Raw genomic sequence first — 14425 nt, forward strand, 5'->3', positions numbered from 1 at the left:
ACCATGATCAAACCGTGTCCCCTTTGCAGTCCCCGATGGGAGACGTGCGAGCGGCTCGCTACATCCATCCCTCAGGTTCTGTTGTCTTGGGCAGGGAAAGCAAGAGCACCTGGTTTCCTATCATCATAAAATGACCTTTAGAATTAGTTGGTTTTCAAAATAAAAATGTCTAGATTTTAATTTTTTTTCTGTAGGAACTGTCACATCTTTAAGCTTTCTTAAGCCCCATAGCTAGATATTTCTGCCAGAGGACAAGGGTTAGCGCGAGGGTGGTGGTCTGACCAGCAGGACGCTGTCCTGCTAGCTGGGTTCATCCTGGAACAGCGCTGGCACTTCCAGCCTGCCACGGCCCTGAAAGGGTTTTCTTCTCATCTATTGGCAGTGTCTCTGTTGTCAGAAACAAAGCAAATCCTGATCACCATTGAAGGAGCAGATACGCCCTGTGTTTCCACATCTGAAACCGGGCCCATCAATCTGAAACTATTCCCCACTCTCAGTGCCAACAGCTCCATTGATGACTATGCTCCAGAAAGAAAAGAAATTGCTTTTCACTTCACTGTAATGTCAGCCCACCATTTGGAGACTCCCCCGCATCTTCCTTTTCATGCTGGAGGTGGTGCACTCATCTCTGTGACCTGCAAGCATCTGCTTCCCTGGTTTTCCGCTTCATTGCATCTCTGTTTAGACACTGCAATGCCCTGTCCCACATACTAATTACTGACTTTTTGCTTCTGAGGAGCTTGATTCATTCTGGCACATTTTCCCACGTGAAACTGGACCTAGAGCCTTGGAAAATATCTTAATGGACATCAGAGTAAGTCGGAGTTTAACCCCAAACTGGCTGCTGTATCTGAGCTAAAAGGCAGATCTTTCAGCCTGTAACTGTGACAGTGTGAACCTTCCTCATGTGGAGTCCTTCGCTTCCCAAATATCCCCCTGAAACAAGGGCAGCCCTGGCAGAGCCGGGCGTTGCTCCGGGAGGGGAGGTGTTTGCACTGGCACCACCTTATCTCAGCTCCCCTGGCTGTGCTCCAAGTTGATGCTCTTGCTCGTGTGATTGCAGCAAGCGAACGCACTGTAAGAAAACGTCTTTTGCCTTTTGCCACTGTTAAAGCTTTTGCTGTTTCCCACAGGAGTGTTTTCTGTTCAGGGCTTGCTGCTGCCAGGTACTGAGCAGCCTCTGGGAGGATGGACATCCTTAACTCCCACCAGCTCCAGCAACTGCTCTGGCGAGGTCAGACCTTCACTGTACAGCGTGGACTTGGGCTTGCAGTCTACTGAGGCTGCTGGTTTCCTCCAGAGGCTTTTGTTTGTTCTCCTGCCTCCTTGGCAGTGTGGAGGGACAAATGCTGTCACCGTGTGCACCTGCCTGCCTTGAAGAGGGAGCCCTGGTGTGAGGCAGTTTGGGGAGTTTTGGGGTAGGTGGGGTTTAGATTAGTTCCTGCTCAGCAATTCCTACGCTGCTGCTCGAGTTCATGATTTCCGGAGTGTCTTCCACCTCATTGCACTCGGAGTGTGTTTTTGACCAGGAGGGCTTATGTATTTGCAGGCTAAGCAGAGATCGCTTTCTCCTGCCCAGGGGAGCTGGCAGACCCAGCTTTTGGGGGAAGGAGAGCTGGCTATGGGGCAGAGGCACCGGGCTGAGACTTGGGAGAGTTGTGACCGATACCCAGATGTGCAAGGCACATCTTGTGTGCCCTTGTTGGCTCGCCACATCTCTCTCTACCTCAGTTTCCTCATGATGAACAGAGATTAAACCCAGTTTCTTTCCTTTTTCTTTCTCTGCTAGCTTCTAATCATTTTTGGAACAGGAAACATCTCTTACTGTGTTTGGTAACTGATCTTTGAGTAAAAGGGTTTTGTCCTTAGGAGTCCTAAATGCTGCCAGTGTATAAATAAAAGTCATGAATGGCAGCCCGGTGGTGCAGCAGGCGGGAGGGCTCCCCGTCGCAGGAGCTGGCCCGGGCTCTCTCTTCTCCTTGCAGTAATTCTACCTGTCAGCCCTGATTAACTCGGAGACTGTTTCAAAGGTTTGGCAGGAAGGGAGGATTTCCCTCTTTTCAAAACGAATATATTAATTTCATATTTCTGAAGTGAGCACAGAGAAACAAAACAATCCTTGCTCAGCTACTCTTGCAGCAGGGGCCTTTCATTTAGGTACTGAAGATAAGTAGATACATTTGACCTCTATGTAATTTAAGACTCTTTTCTTAACCTAGCTGCCTCTCCTAAAAGTCCTGTCTGCTGTTGAACATGTGTTACATCCTGGTGGCTTCAAGCACAGACCCAAGGACGTGATGCAGTCCTCAAAACCTTGTCCTCACAGTGTGCTCAGGTCTCAGGCTTCCTTTTAGATGCACCTGATGGATTGAGGCAGCCAGAATTAATCTTCACCATGGTCACCTCTTAACGGCTTAACCTCTCCCCTGCTACACTTGAGTCACTTTGTAATTTCAGCAGAATTTCACTATAATTTATTCGGTTCCCATCTTACCCCGATGGCTGCTTTTGTACCTTTGGCATGTGAGAGATTATGATTGATTTATTTATACACTTAATGAAACAATTGGTGGCTGGCTGAATTTTTTTTCCAGTTTCATAACATTTGACAAATAACAGGAATGAAAACCTGGAATGAAACTCGCCAGAACTTTCTCTTTCCCTTCTTTTTCTGACAGGAGATCTGGTTGAACTTTTTTTGAATTCCAACCGTCACATGTATTTTGATAAAATTTAAGAAGCTTTCACGAGCTTTCCTGTGTCTTGAATAAAAATTGAATTTGTGACTTTCTACAAAATTATTTCCAGTATTTTTCTGGTAATAATATTTGTATATAAAGCTGTAACTATGAGTAACTACCAAGGACTGCTATTTTTACTGCATTCCGGTTTGGATCATTACATTTTGCTTCATTCTCACTCTCTGTTTCGTTTCTATTCGCTATGGTATTTACCTTATGTCCTGTCCCAAAGTATTGCATGTGTGGCCAGAGCACCCTTGTGCGCTACCCCACACCTTTTGATGTGGGGTTTTGATGACTTTTGATGATCAGTGAAGCTTTTTGTGATGTATAAAATACCCATCTGCTTCATGGGGTTGCTCTGAATCATCCTTGTTAAATTTAAGGGTACAAAAAGTGTCTCACCTCAACTGTATTGAAATTAGATTAAGAGTCACAGGATTAGCTCTTCTGCATTTTCAGCGTGCCTATTGGTTTTGGTCCTGTGGGGATTTAAGCACATAAACAGGGTTCCTGGCTGTGCGTTGGTCACAGAGCGTGTCTGGGCGCTGCTGGAGGCAGTTTGCCCGGTCGGGCAGAACCGACCATTACAGTCCCAGCGGGTTGATGAAGGTGCCCGGAGGAGCTGCCTCCTGCGGGCTCTGCTCTGTTGCTGCCACCCCTCCCGGCGCCCAGCTCTGCCCCTCTCGTGCCCAGGGAGGTCCTCCCAAGCCTGCCTCCGGCTCTGTCCCCAAATCCCATAGTCCCCAGGCTGGAACCGGCTAGGAACTCTTTGGCAGCGTGCGTATGAGTCTTAAAGTCTCCTGTCGCAGTGGTGCAAGAGCTGACCTTGTGTCTCTGATTCAGCCTTATTTCCAGGCTTTCTGTATGGTCTCTTGTTCCTGACCGGTTTTCTTGTATCAGCTCTTCTTTCAGCTGCTCACTGTATTTTCCTCCCCGATTCTTTCACATTATCCAGCGACCCCTATTGTAACGTTTATTCTCCCTCCTTCAAAGCCTTAGTTCTGTGCCTGGCTTTCTACTGAAATCTCCTTCCTGCATCCTAAAGTGCCATGCCCAGCTCCCTGCTTGATGGGCTTCAGTGTTTGCTGAATGCGATCTGACATCAACTTGTCTGGAAAATATTGCACTTCTATTCTTAACAAAAAAATACCAGGAATCAACAATTTCAATGAGAGTCTGCCTGTAGGTAATGGGGGACCTGGAAAATCTCAAGTGAAGCAGGGGTTTGTGCATTTGATGCTTTGCTCGGGAGATCATGAAAAAATGAATGTAAAATATGTAAATTTTACATTTTCATTACAAGTATAAATAGTGACAATGAAAAAGCCTCACTCTTGTTTCATTGCAATACTGGGCTTTTAGGCTCATTTAGAGCTGGAAGATACTGTTAATTTATCAGATGAAGAGATCAGCGTTTGACTTACCAGTCAATTTTTCACCTTCATTGAGAACACAGACAAGTAAAATTCTGTGTGGTCTCCGCTGTCCTTGACTTAACTGGGAGTTGCATATGTTTAGTATCACCCAGGACCCTAATTCTGAAGATACTATGCAAGGTTTTTCCAGTTACTAAAAACATGTGGACTTTTCCTTTCTAGGCCCTCCGTCTGCTCCCCAGAACCTGATTTCCAATGTCAATGAGACATCGGTGAACTTGGAGTGGAGCCCCCCCCAGAACAAAGGTGGTCGAGAAGACATCTCCTACAACGTGGTATGCAAGAGGTGCGGTGCCGGCGACCTCAGCCGCTGCCGGTCCTGTGGCAGTGGTGTGCACTTTAGCCCCCAGCAGAATGGCTTGAAAACCACCAAAGTCTCCATTACTGACCTCCTGGCACACACTAACTACACCTTTGAAGTCTGGGCGGTGAATGGAGTGTCCAAGCAAAATCCCAGCCAGGACCAAGCTGTGTCAGTCACTGTGACAACTAACCAAGCAGGTAGGAACCTGAACACAAATTCTCTTACTCTTTTCTGCCTGTTTTTTAGGAAAGCTGTGCTTTCCATTGCATTTAGCATTAGCAAATGAACGCAAGGAGCCCTAAGATGTGTAACTGGGTCAAACCCTTATTTTCTGGTTATTGATATGGATAGTTTAAATTCTTTACAGCTAGAAAAGCAGAGGGTTTGACTCCTGTAGCTGGGAGCAGAGCTGTGCTGCAGCACGCTGCGAGGACACTGGGAGGCATTCTGCAGAAGCAGAACAGCACAGCTGCCCTGGGCGACGCGAAGGGACAGAGCCAGGGCTGCCAGCGGCTCGTCCCCTTGTAGGGGAGACCCTGCACATGGACACGAATGTGCCCTTGGTGTTCAGGGAGGGGAAAACATGCACTTGGGAAGCACAGGATTGTGCTTCTGCCTCCTTCCAAAAAGGGCTGTGTAAGATTCAAAAAGAGGAATGAGTTGGTGCTGCTTGCTCTCCTCTCCTGCAAAGTCAATTAGATTCTGTCCCATTGTTAAATAAACACCTCCTTAACCTGCTGCTAACAACGTTTCAATTGATCAGATGGCTTTACTTTAGAAATCCTGTGTGAGCTTTCATCTTCATGCTGCCTGATTTTTGCATTTCACTCATCTGGGAGAGTGAAATACCATTTCTCTTTATACCTGATTATTTCAGATACCCTAGGCAGTTCTACTTTTTTCAGTCCCCTGTGCTTGACCTAGTAAAGGCTGCTGCAGCAGATTGCGGTTTAGTTTTGATGATCATTTGTGTGATTTTTTTTCTTTAATTACACGAAAACATTTCTTATTTGCAGCTAGCTAGGGTTTCGAGCCCAGGGTTCCAGTTGAATTTTTAATTTAATGCACAAAATTATATACATTTGAATATGACACTCTTCTATATGCAAAGTAGCTATCCAGACTGTCAGACTGGCTACAAGACCGTCAAACCTGTTATCTAATCGCTCACAGCACTGATTGCCTTCAAGTCCCACAAGATGTTGCAGGCATTCAGCGCCTGGGAGCGCAGCTTACAGGGGTATCATTTACCATTAGACTTATGGTCTATGGGACAATATTAATATTGTATGTTTTGATAGTACTGGACTATATGAGTATTTTGAATTCTGTTTCCTAGTAGAGGCGTGTGAAAAATAGATACGCACATTCTAAATCTACAGATTTTACCTGGAGTCCAGAACACTTCGATATTAACAGTCAGAGATACGTTCAATTTTGCAGTGACAGTTACAAGGAAAATTGTCAAGTCCACGCTGAAGCTCCTTTGAAAATCTGGTCCAGTGTTTTTTGTTCTTTACACATACAGTTGACAGCATCCCTTTTAAATTATGATTCAAAAATTCAAACTATCGCTTTGCCTAGTTGAAGAGAAGACTAATAGAGAACAGGGGCTATTACAGAGTCTTGGGAGAAAGCCGCGGGAGAATGCTGTCATACGCTATATGAAAAGAGAAGGTTGAGAACAGCAGCAGGGACAGTGTTTTTGTGCTATGAATGCCTAGCAAAGAGAGTATTTCTGACTGATTTTGGCATGTGTAAGGATTAGTGGATGCATATATGCATGAATAAGTGAGTGGGATCCATCTACCGTGTGAAAATTCTACCATATTATGCTTTAATATGCAAACTGAAATCTGATTGAATATGCAAATAAGAATTGATTTTGTTTATTATCCATGAGTAGCAGTTCTTCACATCAGGAAATTTGTATTTTTGCCAACATTTCCAATTATGAAACATGCCCAGTCTATCAAATGCTTCAGAGGGCTGGAGAAAACTGTACTGGTACAAATGAAAATTAACTCCAAAGTGCCGGTGTTCTCCCGTTCTTCATATGACTTTGTGTATTCTGCTGCATAGAAGATCCAAATAGAAATGTGTGGCCTAAACCTACAGATCTCAACTGAGATAAATAGTCCTTACATATGCAAATACTCCCATTGATTTCAGTGAAACTGCTTGCTTGAGTAAAGGTTTGTAAAGTTGGACCCTTGGGTTTTACAAGTACTGATCTGTTTAATCATTGTAAATGTGTGTCTGGGGTGCATTAAAATTCTTGTGCCATTCATTTGCTTTCACTATATTTCATTATAAAGAAATCATGTCATGATAGAGCACTGCCACAGGCTTGGTTTTGATCTTGCACCTTTCTTACACTAATGTAAAGCTACCTTGGTTTCTTTGCAGCAGTTTCTAATTTCAGATTAGAGCCAAACTCATCCTTAGTAACACTCTTTTCCTGTTTTGCTAATAAAAATGCAACTGCCAACACTGAAAATCTGTAAACGGCTTTATTGTTTTTGCTATTTATGCTTGTGCTTTACAACATTTGATAGAAAAAAAATATTTTTAACCTGGTTCTTTAGATATGAGCAGTGCTTTTGGGTCCTGTTCTGGGGAATTTGATGGAATTGTTTCCAAGAGGTGCATCTTTGAGTTAAATTCAGTAGGGATAATAAGTATGCAAGGGACCAGGAAATCCTCCTAACAGCAGTCTCAAATTGACCTTCCGAATATGCAACCGTATAATCTGAAGAAAATAAACAGAATTTTTAGAACACAGTTTTTAATGTCAGATTCAGAAATCCCAGTATTTGTACATTTGCTTGCATGGATGCCAGCAAGGTACGTATGCATTTGGAGATGGACAGAACGCGATGAGAAATCAGTTACTGGTACATTCAGCACAAAATTGAAGAAATGTGTTGCAGTGACTATAAAAAGTGCAGCTGAAAGGCACAGGTGTTTCTTTGTTTGCTTTTGCCATTTTACTCCTGGAGATAATGAAATGAGGCAGTTTACTTTCCCCCTTTGTTTAGAAACTCTTAAGTTTCCAATACTGTAGAAAAATGTTTAAATGAAAATAAGCTTTTGCCATTCAAAGTAGGATCAAAAAGCATTTGAAAAACTATTTTTCCTGCTTCCTTTGAAAAAGGTCCTGGGTTTTATAGCTTTTTCTTTTTTTTCTTTTTTTTTTTTTTTTTTAAAGAAAGAAGATAAATTTCAGGCTTTGAACGAAGTAAAAATTCCCGTCTCCTAGTGAAATACTTCACTGTTGTGACATTTTAAGAATTTTGAATGGTGGATTCAGCTCGCAATTCTACATGTTTAGTATAATAATTTTTTTGAGATTTTTGAGATGGGAACTGCTACTCTCTTCCCATATAAGATTAAAAATAAATTAAAAAAGCAGAGGATGGAACACTGAGCTGTTGGAACTTGCAGCCAGCGCCCTTAGCACAATGAGTACTGGGAAATGCTGATATTAAGGGTCTCCACCAGCAGTGGTGACTTTTGTGGCTTTCTGTTTTCTGATCAAATGAAATCACCACTTTCTCAATGCTTTAAAAATGTGAAATGACTTGTGGAAGAGATGCAAACCAGCAATTCTCATGCGATGCTGCTAGGAGAAGCTGATTTCAATGAGAAATCCTACCAGGCAGTTGACTGAATAGCTCAAAAACCTCCGGGCCCTTTTTTTTTCTGCTAAGGATAATGCTGCGAAGCTGTTCAAAATTAAAAGTAAATCTCTTAATAAAGAGACCTTGTTCACAGCAAGAAGGAAGCTTTCGGGGTTTTTGAAGAGGTACTGAACAGTTTATATTTTTATTAAAGATTACAGCCAAGCTGTTTAGGTCTCCAACCTGACAGCCAGGTTCACTGCTAAGTCGGTCTGTGTGCATGTCCGAGGGGGCAGCACCGCAAGGACAAGGTTTCGCACGGATGCTAAAGGCATTCATAAAGCAGAGGAGCAGTGACGGCGGGGGGGACGGGAGAGTCTACACAAGCTCTAAATGAGATTTAAAATCAGAATTCATTATGCTGCTCGCTTTCCGCCCTTCTTTTTGTTTGCATTTTATGAGGGATGGGTGTCCTTCTTGCTCCTTTGCTTGTTGGAGTTAACACGGTCGGTATTTCTGAATAAACAGACTGCCTGGTGATTTGTTACCTTGTTAGGTTACCTTGGGCTCACTGCTTCCTTAAGTGGACCAGCACAGCTAGGTGGAGGCAGGATGTGCCAATTAGGATGAAAATACAGTATAAATAAATAAACTTACTCTTTCTCACATTGCATCGGACTGGATGTTTTCAAGCTGCCTGTGCTCAGGATCAAGAGCTGATCTTTCTTATGAATATCTCAGGCTCTTTGTCCCATTTTTTTCCTCTTTCTGTTCTCGCTCCTCTCCCCAGTTCCTTTGTCTCTGCGATCCCCCACACCTTGCCTGTCTAGCTGTCTGTTCGCCTGTCTCAAGGCTGCTTCATCTCGGAGGCAGAGCGGTGTGGCTGGCTGTGCTGCAGTCCTTCCCCCCCCTTCTCTGTGCTCCCCCGGTCCCTCACCGTCACTCAGCGCCCTGCTGTTCTTCAGTATCCGTTTCCAGGCAGGAGCTAAAATGGGTCACGGTGCCACCAGGACTTGAGCACCGCTGAGAAGGCCCACATGAATCAAGTATTCTTCTGGGACAGGCTGCAGTTTTGGTGACCAAATGTGATGAACCCGAAATACTGACATACGGTGCAGGGAAGGAAAATGTCAACTGTTAGTCAGATTTATTTAGCCTTTAGATTTGTTTGTTGTTTATGTTCTTAATTCCATTAGTAATGGGAAAAAAAATCTGAAAGACCTTGATCCTTTGAGGAGGATTGTGTTTTAAGTTAGAAATGGTGGCGGGGGGGGAAGCAGTGGGAGTTATTTGCTTCCAGATGACTCACAAGTTCTACTGGACTTTTTGGTAGGGGAATATATATTCCCATTTTGCATTTCGGTGTGTCTTCTTTGAAAGCCCACGTTTCCTTTCAAATGCTGATTAGCATTCCTCACGTGTTGTACAGAACAGCACAGAAAATGCATATAAGGTCTTACATTCTGCCAGTGTGGTTTAGCCTGTGCAGAGCCAAATTTGCAGTCAGTAAAAATTCATGGACACACATTGCCCTTGGTCAGTGTGCACTCCTCATATCGACAAAGTAATAGTTGCTCAGGCAGATCAAAAGCAACACATGCCAAGGCCAGGAAACCTAAGGTTTTCAGTATTTTCTTTTTAATGTGCTACTTTCCTGGATATTTATAACTTATCTATAAAGAATTGCTCTGTAGTGAAACATCAAAAGACATTGTTAACTAGATTTCAGTCACAGAGCTTTCTTTAGGTGACTGCATGAATACCCTTAAACTACTACTGGAAAATAAAATTAACAGAGACTCTGAAGATCGATCGATCCCTCTGACTCTCTAAACTCCATCGTGTTCTTTGAGCGTAGTCCTGGTTTCAGTAGAAATAACAGTAAATCATTTCTGTTCACTCAGAGTGAACATAACGTTTTTTGATTTTGTATGTGGAGATATTTATGTGCATATTGAGAATCATATCGATAGGGAGGTGGTAAAAGAAGTTAATTTTGCTTTCAAAAATAGCAAAGTTTGTAGTTCTCCAGACTGCTGTAGTTTTATGCTCAGCTCTTGCAAAAATTTTCCTTTTTTTTTTAATGTAATCCTGGCGATGAGCTGTTACGGGCTGTATAACCCCGAGGAAGACATCATCTCCAATGGGCAGGGAAGGAGCTCTGGGGGCTTGAAGACAGGATTCCTCAGACAGTTATGTCAGTTGCACAGACCCTCTAAAATAATGTAAGCTGGAGAAGTAAGTCATTTTCTGTTCTGACACCACCCTTCCCTAGTGCCTGCTGAGGGTGTCGGGAGGCTCGTGCAGGTCAGCTCCTCTTTCACGCCTGGTGGGTTTCCCAGTCCAGCTCCCCGCCTGGCTCCCTTGGCTGGTGCGAGGACGGGGTAGTGCTGGGGAGGTTTAGGGCCTCGCGGAGGGCAGGACTAAGGGCAGGCTGTTACTGGGCGAGTGTTTTGCACCAGTTGTAAAGCGTTGGGCTTTGCAGCAAGTTGGACAGCCCAACCTGGAAGCTGTGAAGGTGGGCGAGTTCATGTCCCTGACCAAACATGAGGAGTGACTGGCACTCCAGATGCTGGGCACAGCAGTACCTGGCTGTAGCCTTCCCAGACATCCAGGAATCTATTCAGTTTTTTATTTTTTCCAAAGTACTTGCTACCAGCATGGTCCCACCCTTTCCAGTTACTTGTTCCCTGCAGCCAAAGGATACAAATAGCCTGTTCCAGGAGTCCTTTTAGAGGCACACAAACCCTGGAGGAAACTCGTGCACGTAGCTGGGTGTGTATAAACAGTCACAGCACCCCGGCCACCCAGTTCCCCACAAGCTGATTTAAAATAATTTCTTGGCAAACATCTGGATACACGCCAGATGTCCAGAGCATGGGATGTGTGTGCAATACTTCTAGCTGCTGCATTCTTTTTTTCTGCAAAATGTCAGGGTAATGGAAAAGGGAAGTTGCAAGGAGGTGTTTTTATTTTCCTATAAAGGTGTTTGTGCTAAGGATGATGGATCAGCAGTCTCCTTGTTCCTCAAATGGACCTGTGTCAAGCATGAATTCAACAGGGAAGGAGATTCAAAACTAGTAAGCAGGGACTTGAAAAAGGGGTGATCCGTAAGCGTGACGCTCTGAGTGATTTGTTGCAGCATCTTGCAGAATTCCAGGCTAATTGTATGCAACTTTCTCATTTTGAATCTAAACCAGTGTGGTTTCTAAGGCTTCACATTTATCTGCTAAACATAAGCGGCAATGCCCCCCGCCCCGTACACAGATTTTCAAGCAGAAGGGTCGGGACAAGTTGTCAGCTCTTGTAGGGTTTCACCTGCGGTAGTCGGTGGGGTGACCTGCCGGGTTGTGCAGGACAACAACCTGCCTCCTTCTTCCCTCGCGTTTGCTCTCCAAGGGACTTGTGTTTTGGCTTTCGCTGTCTGAAGATTTACATTGAAGGGAGTTACCGCGAGGACTTCTGAAGCAAACCAAATAATGTATTTTGGGAAACTGCAGACCTTTCAAATATAAAGGCGGTGGGAGATCCACAAAGGAGATAACTGTTCCCAGCACAAGAAATTTGGGAATTGCATGGAAGCAAACAGGAATACTTCAGGATTGTCAGATTTCAGTGTTTAGCGTGAGATTTCTCAGAGCCTCAGAGATGTCATGTGCTGACCACTTCAGGTTTCTTCTGCACATTTAATTACGTGCGTAAGGTAATGTTTCTGAGTAAGGAGCTTCTCCAAGCTGGCAGATGCAAGTGGGAGTTTCTTATTAACAGCTCCGTGTTCTTGCACAGGCTTTAACTGATGGTCTGTAATAAATGTGTAGCTATAAGCATACGTGCTCCCGTCTCAAAAACAAACCCGGGAAAACTATTGTTGGGAGGGATTAAATTATTATTTTAAGGTAACTACAGCTTTCCACAAAGAAATAATAATTAAAATAACAACTGCCTGCTTGCTGGCAACGCTGTCTGCACCACCCATTTCCATGAATTTGTATTCAAGGTGGGGGATTCAAGTCTTGGTCGGAAGGGGAAAAAAAAAAGTGCTTTCTAAAGATCCTTAGTAAATAACCAGCTTCAGGGTTCAGCGAACAGCTTAGACAAGTTGCATGTCAGATAGTGCCAAGAGGTAATTGCAGCATTTAAATAGAAGTTTGGTCACATTTTTAAAAAGATCTCATGGTTTGCTATGGAAAATGGAGGTTAGTTACATATTCTCCTGGGGAAAAAGGTGTTTAATTTCAGGACTGGGTAGTGTTGACCGTATTTAAATTACATAAACTTACTTTTAGGAGGCATCGAATCTGATCAAATTCTGGTCTTGGTGATATTGGTACAGATGAATAGTTACGAAATCGACAAGAGATGAAGATGCGGTCCTGCAGCTTTTATTTGCTCTGGACTATTTAGCTGTGCTTTTCCTTTCTCTGGCAGCGCACTGACATCTCACATTCGTAAAGCTGGCTGTCCAGCCTGAGCGCTTCCCTTAAGCAATTAGCAAGGACATATTTTCACGTGGAAGGAGATTTTTGTTTGTGGCTACCAAATGTTTAGATGGGCTTCTAAATTTTCTAGGTTTTTTTGCAGCTGACGAAATTAATTGGAAAACAGCCAGAGAGACAGCAGAGTCCAGTCCGTAGTTGAGCAACAATAAAAGGCTTTGGAGAACTTTATCAAAGCTTCCATTAACCCCCTGCTGATGTCCTCAAACAGGATTTTTTTGAGAGAGTGGAAACACAAAAGCTAGGCTGCACAACTGCCCCTGTGTGTCCATTCAAAGGTTTTAAATCCGCACAGTTACTAATTAAAATGCCATGCAGAGTAGCACAAATAAACATCGCTAGTCCCTGAAGCCCAAAGTTTCTGTGCTGGCTTATAGTTGGGAGGGCAGGATGCTGAACGGACCCCGTCAGGGTGGGTAAAGCACCCCGCTTTGGTTCAGATATTCCTTGTATGAGGAATTGCAAAACGTGTGTCCAGTCCATCCATATGCATGAAATCATACTCCCAGAATGCCATCCCAAGGCAGCCTGTTATTTTTTTATTTATTTCTTGCATAGCATTGCGTTGAACCATGAGGACTAAATAGAGCTGTGCCATGCCTGCTGGATCTCTATAATCATGTTTGCCAGATTTTGGCGGACATCAAAATGCTGAGCACACGAGTGAATACTGCTCCTTTCATTGTGAAATGTCACTTCAGATTTAGCCCCACGTGTGAACTGGCGTGCAGGGAGCACTTTATTATTACGGCAGGGCTCCAGTGGGCTTCCCCTCCCAAACAAAGCAGGCAAATGGGTCGCCTCTCTCTGCATCTACTTCAAGGATTTCATGGCGTCTCCTTAGATTAAGGTAATCCGCCTTCATTACTAAATTCAAGAACCAGAGTCCCAGAACTCTTAGTAGAGCACTCCAAGAATGGATTCGAGGTCTCTGAAAGTTGTGATTTGTAAACTGATAGTAACAAAAGTTAGTTATGGTTTTGGATGGGTTTGTTGGTTTTTTTTGAAATACAGTCTAGAGAGATGTAGGAAGCTCAAGCATTTGTATTTTATTCCTCTGGTCATTTGTATTTTGTAACATCCCTTATGGAAAAGTTCTACTGTTAATTTAAAAGAAAATTATCACTTTTTGCCTCAGCCTTCTGAGGTGTTCCTATGGAATTTATTAGGGTTTTTATGCCTGCTATCAAATTCTATCACTTAGTCTTAAAAAGATGATTGACTGATTCTGATTTTTTATTAAATGCTTCTACTGTTCCATAAAATCTCTTTGGTTTTGCCTGTATTAAAATCCATTGAAAGTATCCATGAATTATCACAGACGGAAAACCCCGTAAACTGTAATGTGCTTTGGATATAAATGTCTTTCAGTTCAATAGATTACTGAAGACTGAAAGGAAAGCACTGAAGTTTTTAATTAGCTTTTTATTATTTTTAATTTTCTATGTGCCATTAAGTGGTCCCATCAATAAATAATAGGTGAAGACCGTTTTGGCTAAGCAAAATAGGAAGGTAGAGTGGGCTGGAAGAGGTGTCTCGTATATGAATTGAGTTTTGTGTGGTGTCCATTTATTTTAGCAAACAAATAAAGGCATGATCTCAAGACAACCCACTACAACGGCTCCCTGGGAAGATTGCGCTTGTCTCGATAACATACTGCGTTCTTTAAATCTGTCCTCTGAATCAGCCTCAATTTATCTTTCTTAGCATAAAAGGCAACGCAGATGGAATGGCTGCAGCCTCCCTTCTAGTTTATCAGGATATTGTGCATGCACATAAATAAGACGGAAAGTGACTGGAATATGTAAGTGCCTGAGTGTTA

At 43.3% G+C, this 14425-nt stretch overlaps 1 protein-coding gene across 2 annotated transcripts in view; it reads left to right on the forward strand.

Moving 5' to 3' along the window:
* The window catches only part of EPHA4 (EPH receptor A4), a 107199-nt gene that overhangs the window by 53879 nt on the left and 38895 nt on the right, over positions 1-14425 (forward strand). For both annotated transcript variants that reach the window (XM_063338063.1, XM_063338062.1), the window contains exon 5: positions 4343-4681. In XM_063338063.1, the coding sequence (XP_063194133.1) occupies positions 4343-4681 (339 nt within the window). The remainder of the gene's footprint in view (positions 1-4342; positions 4682-14425) is intronic.

The sequence above is a fragment of the Chroicocephalus ridibundus genome, chromosome 6 (assembly GCF_963924245.1).
Source record: "Chroicocephalus ridibundus chromosome 6, bChrRid1.1, whole genome shotgun sequence".
Taxonomy (NCBI): domain Eukaryota; kingdom Metazoa; phylum Chordata; class Aves; order Charadriiformes; family Laridae; genus Chroicocephalus; species Chroicocephalus ridibundus.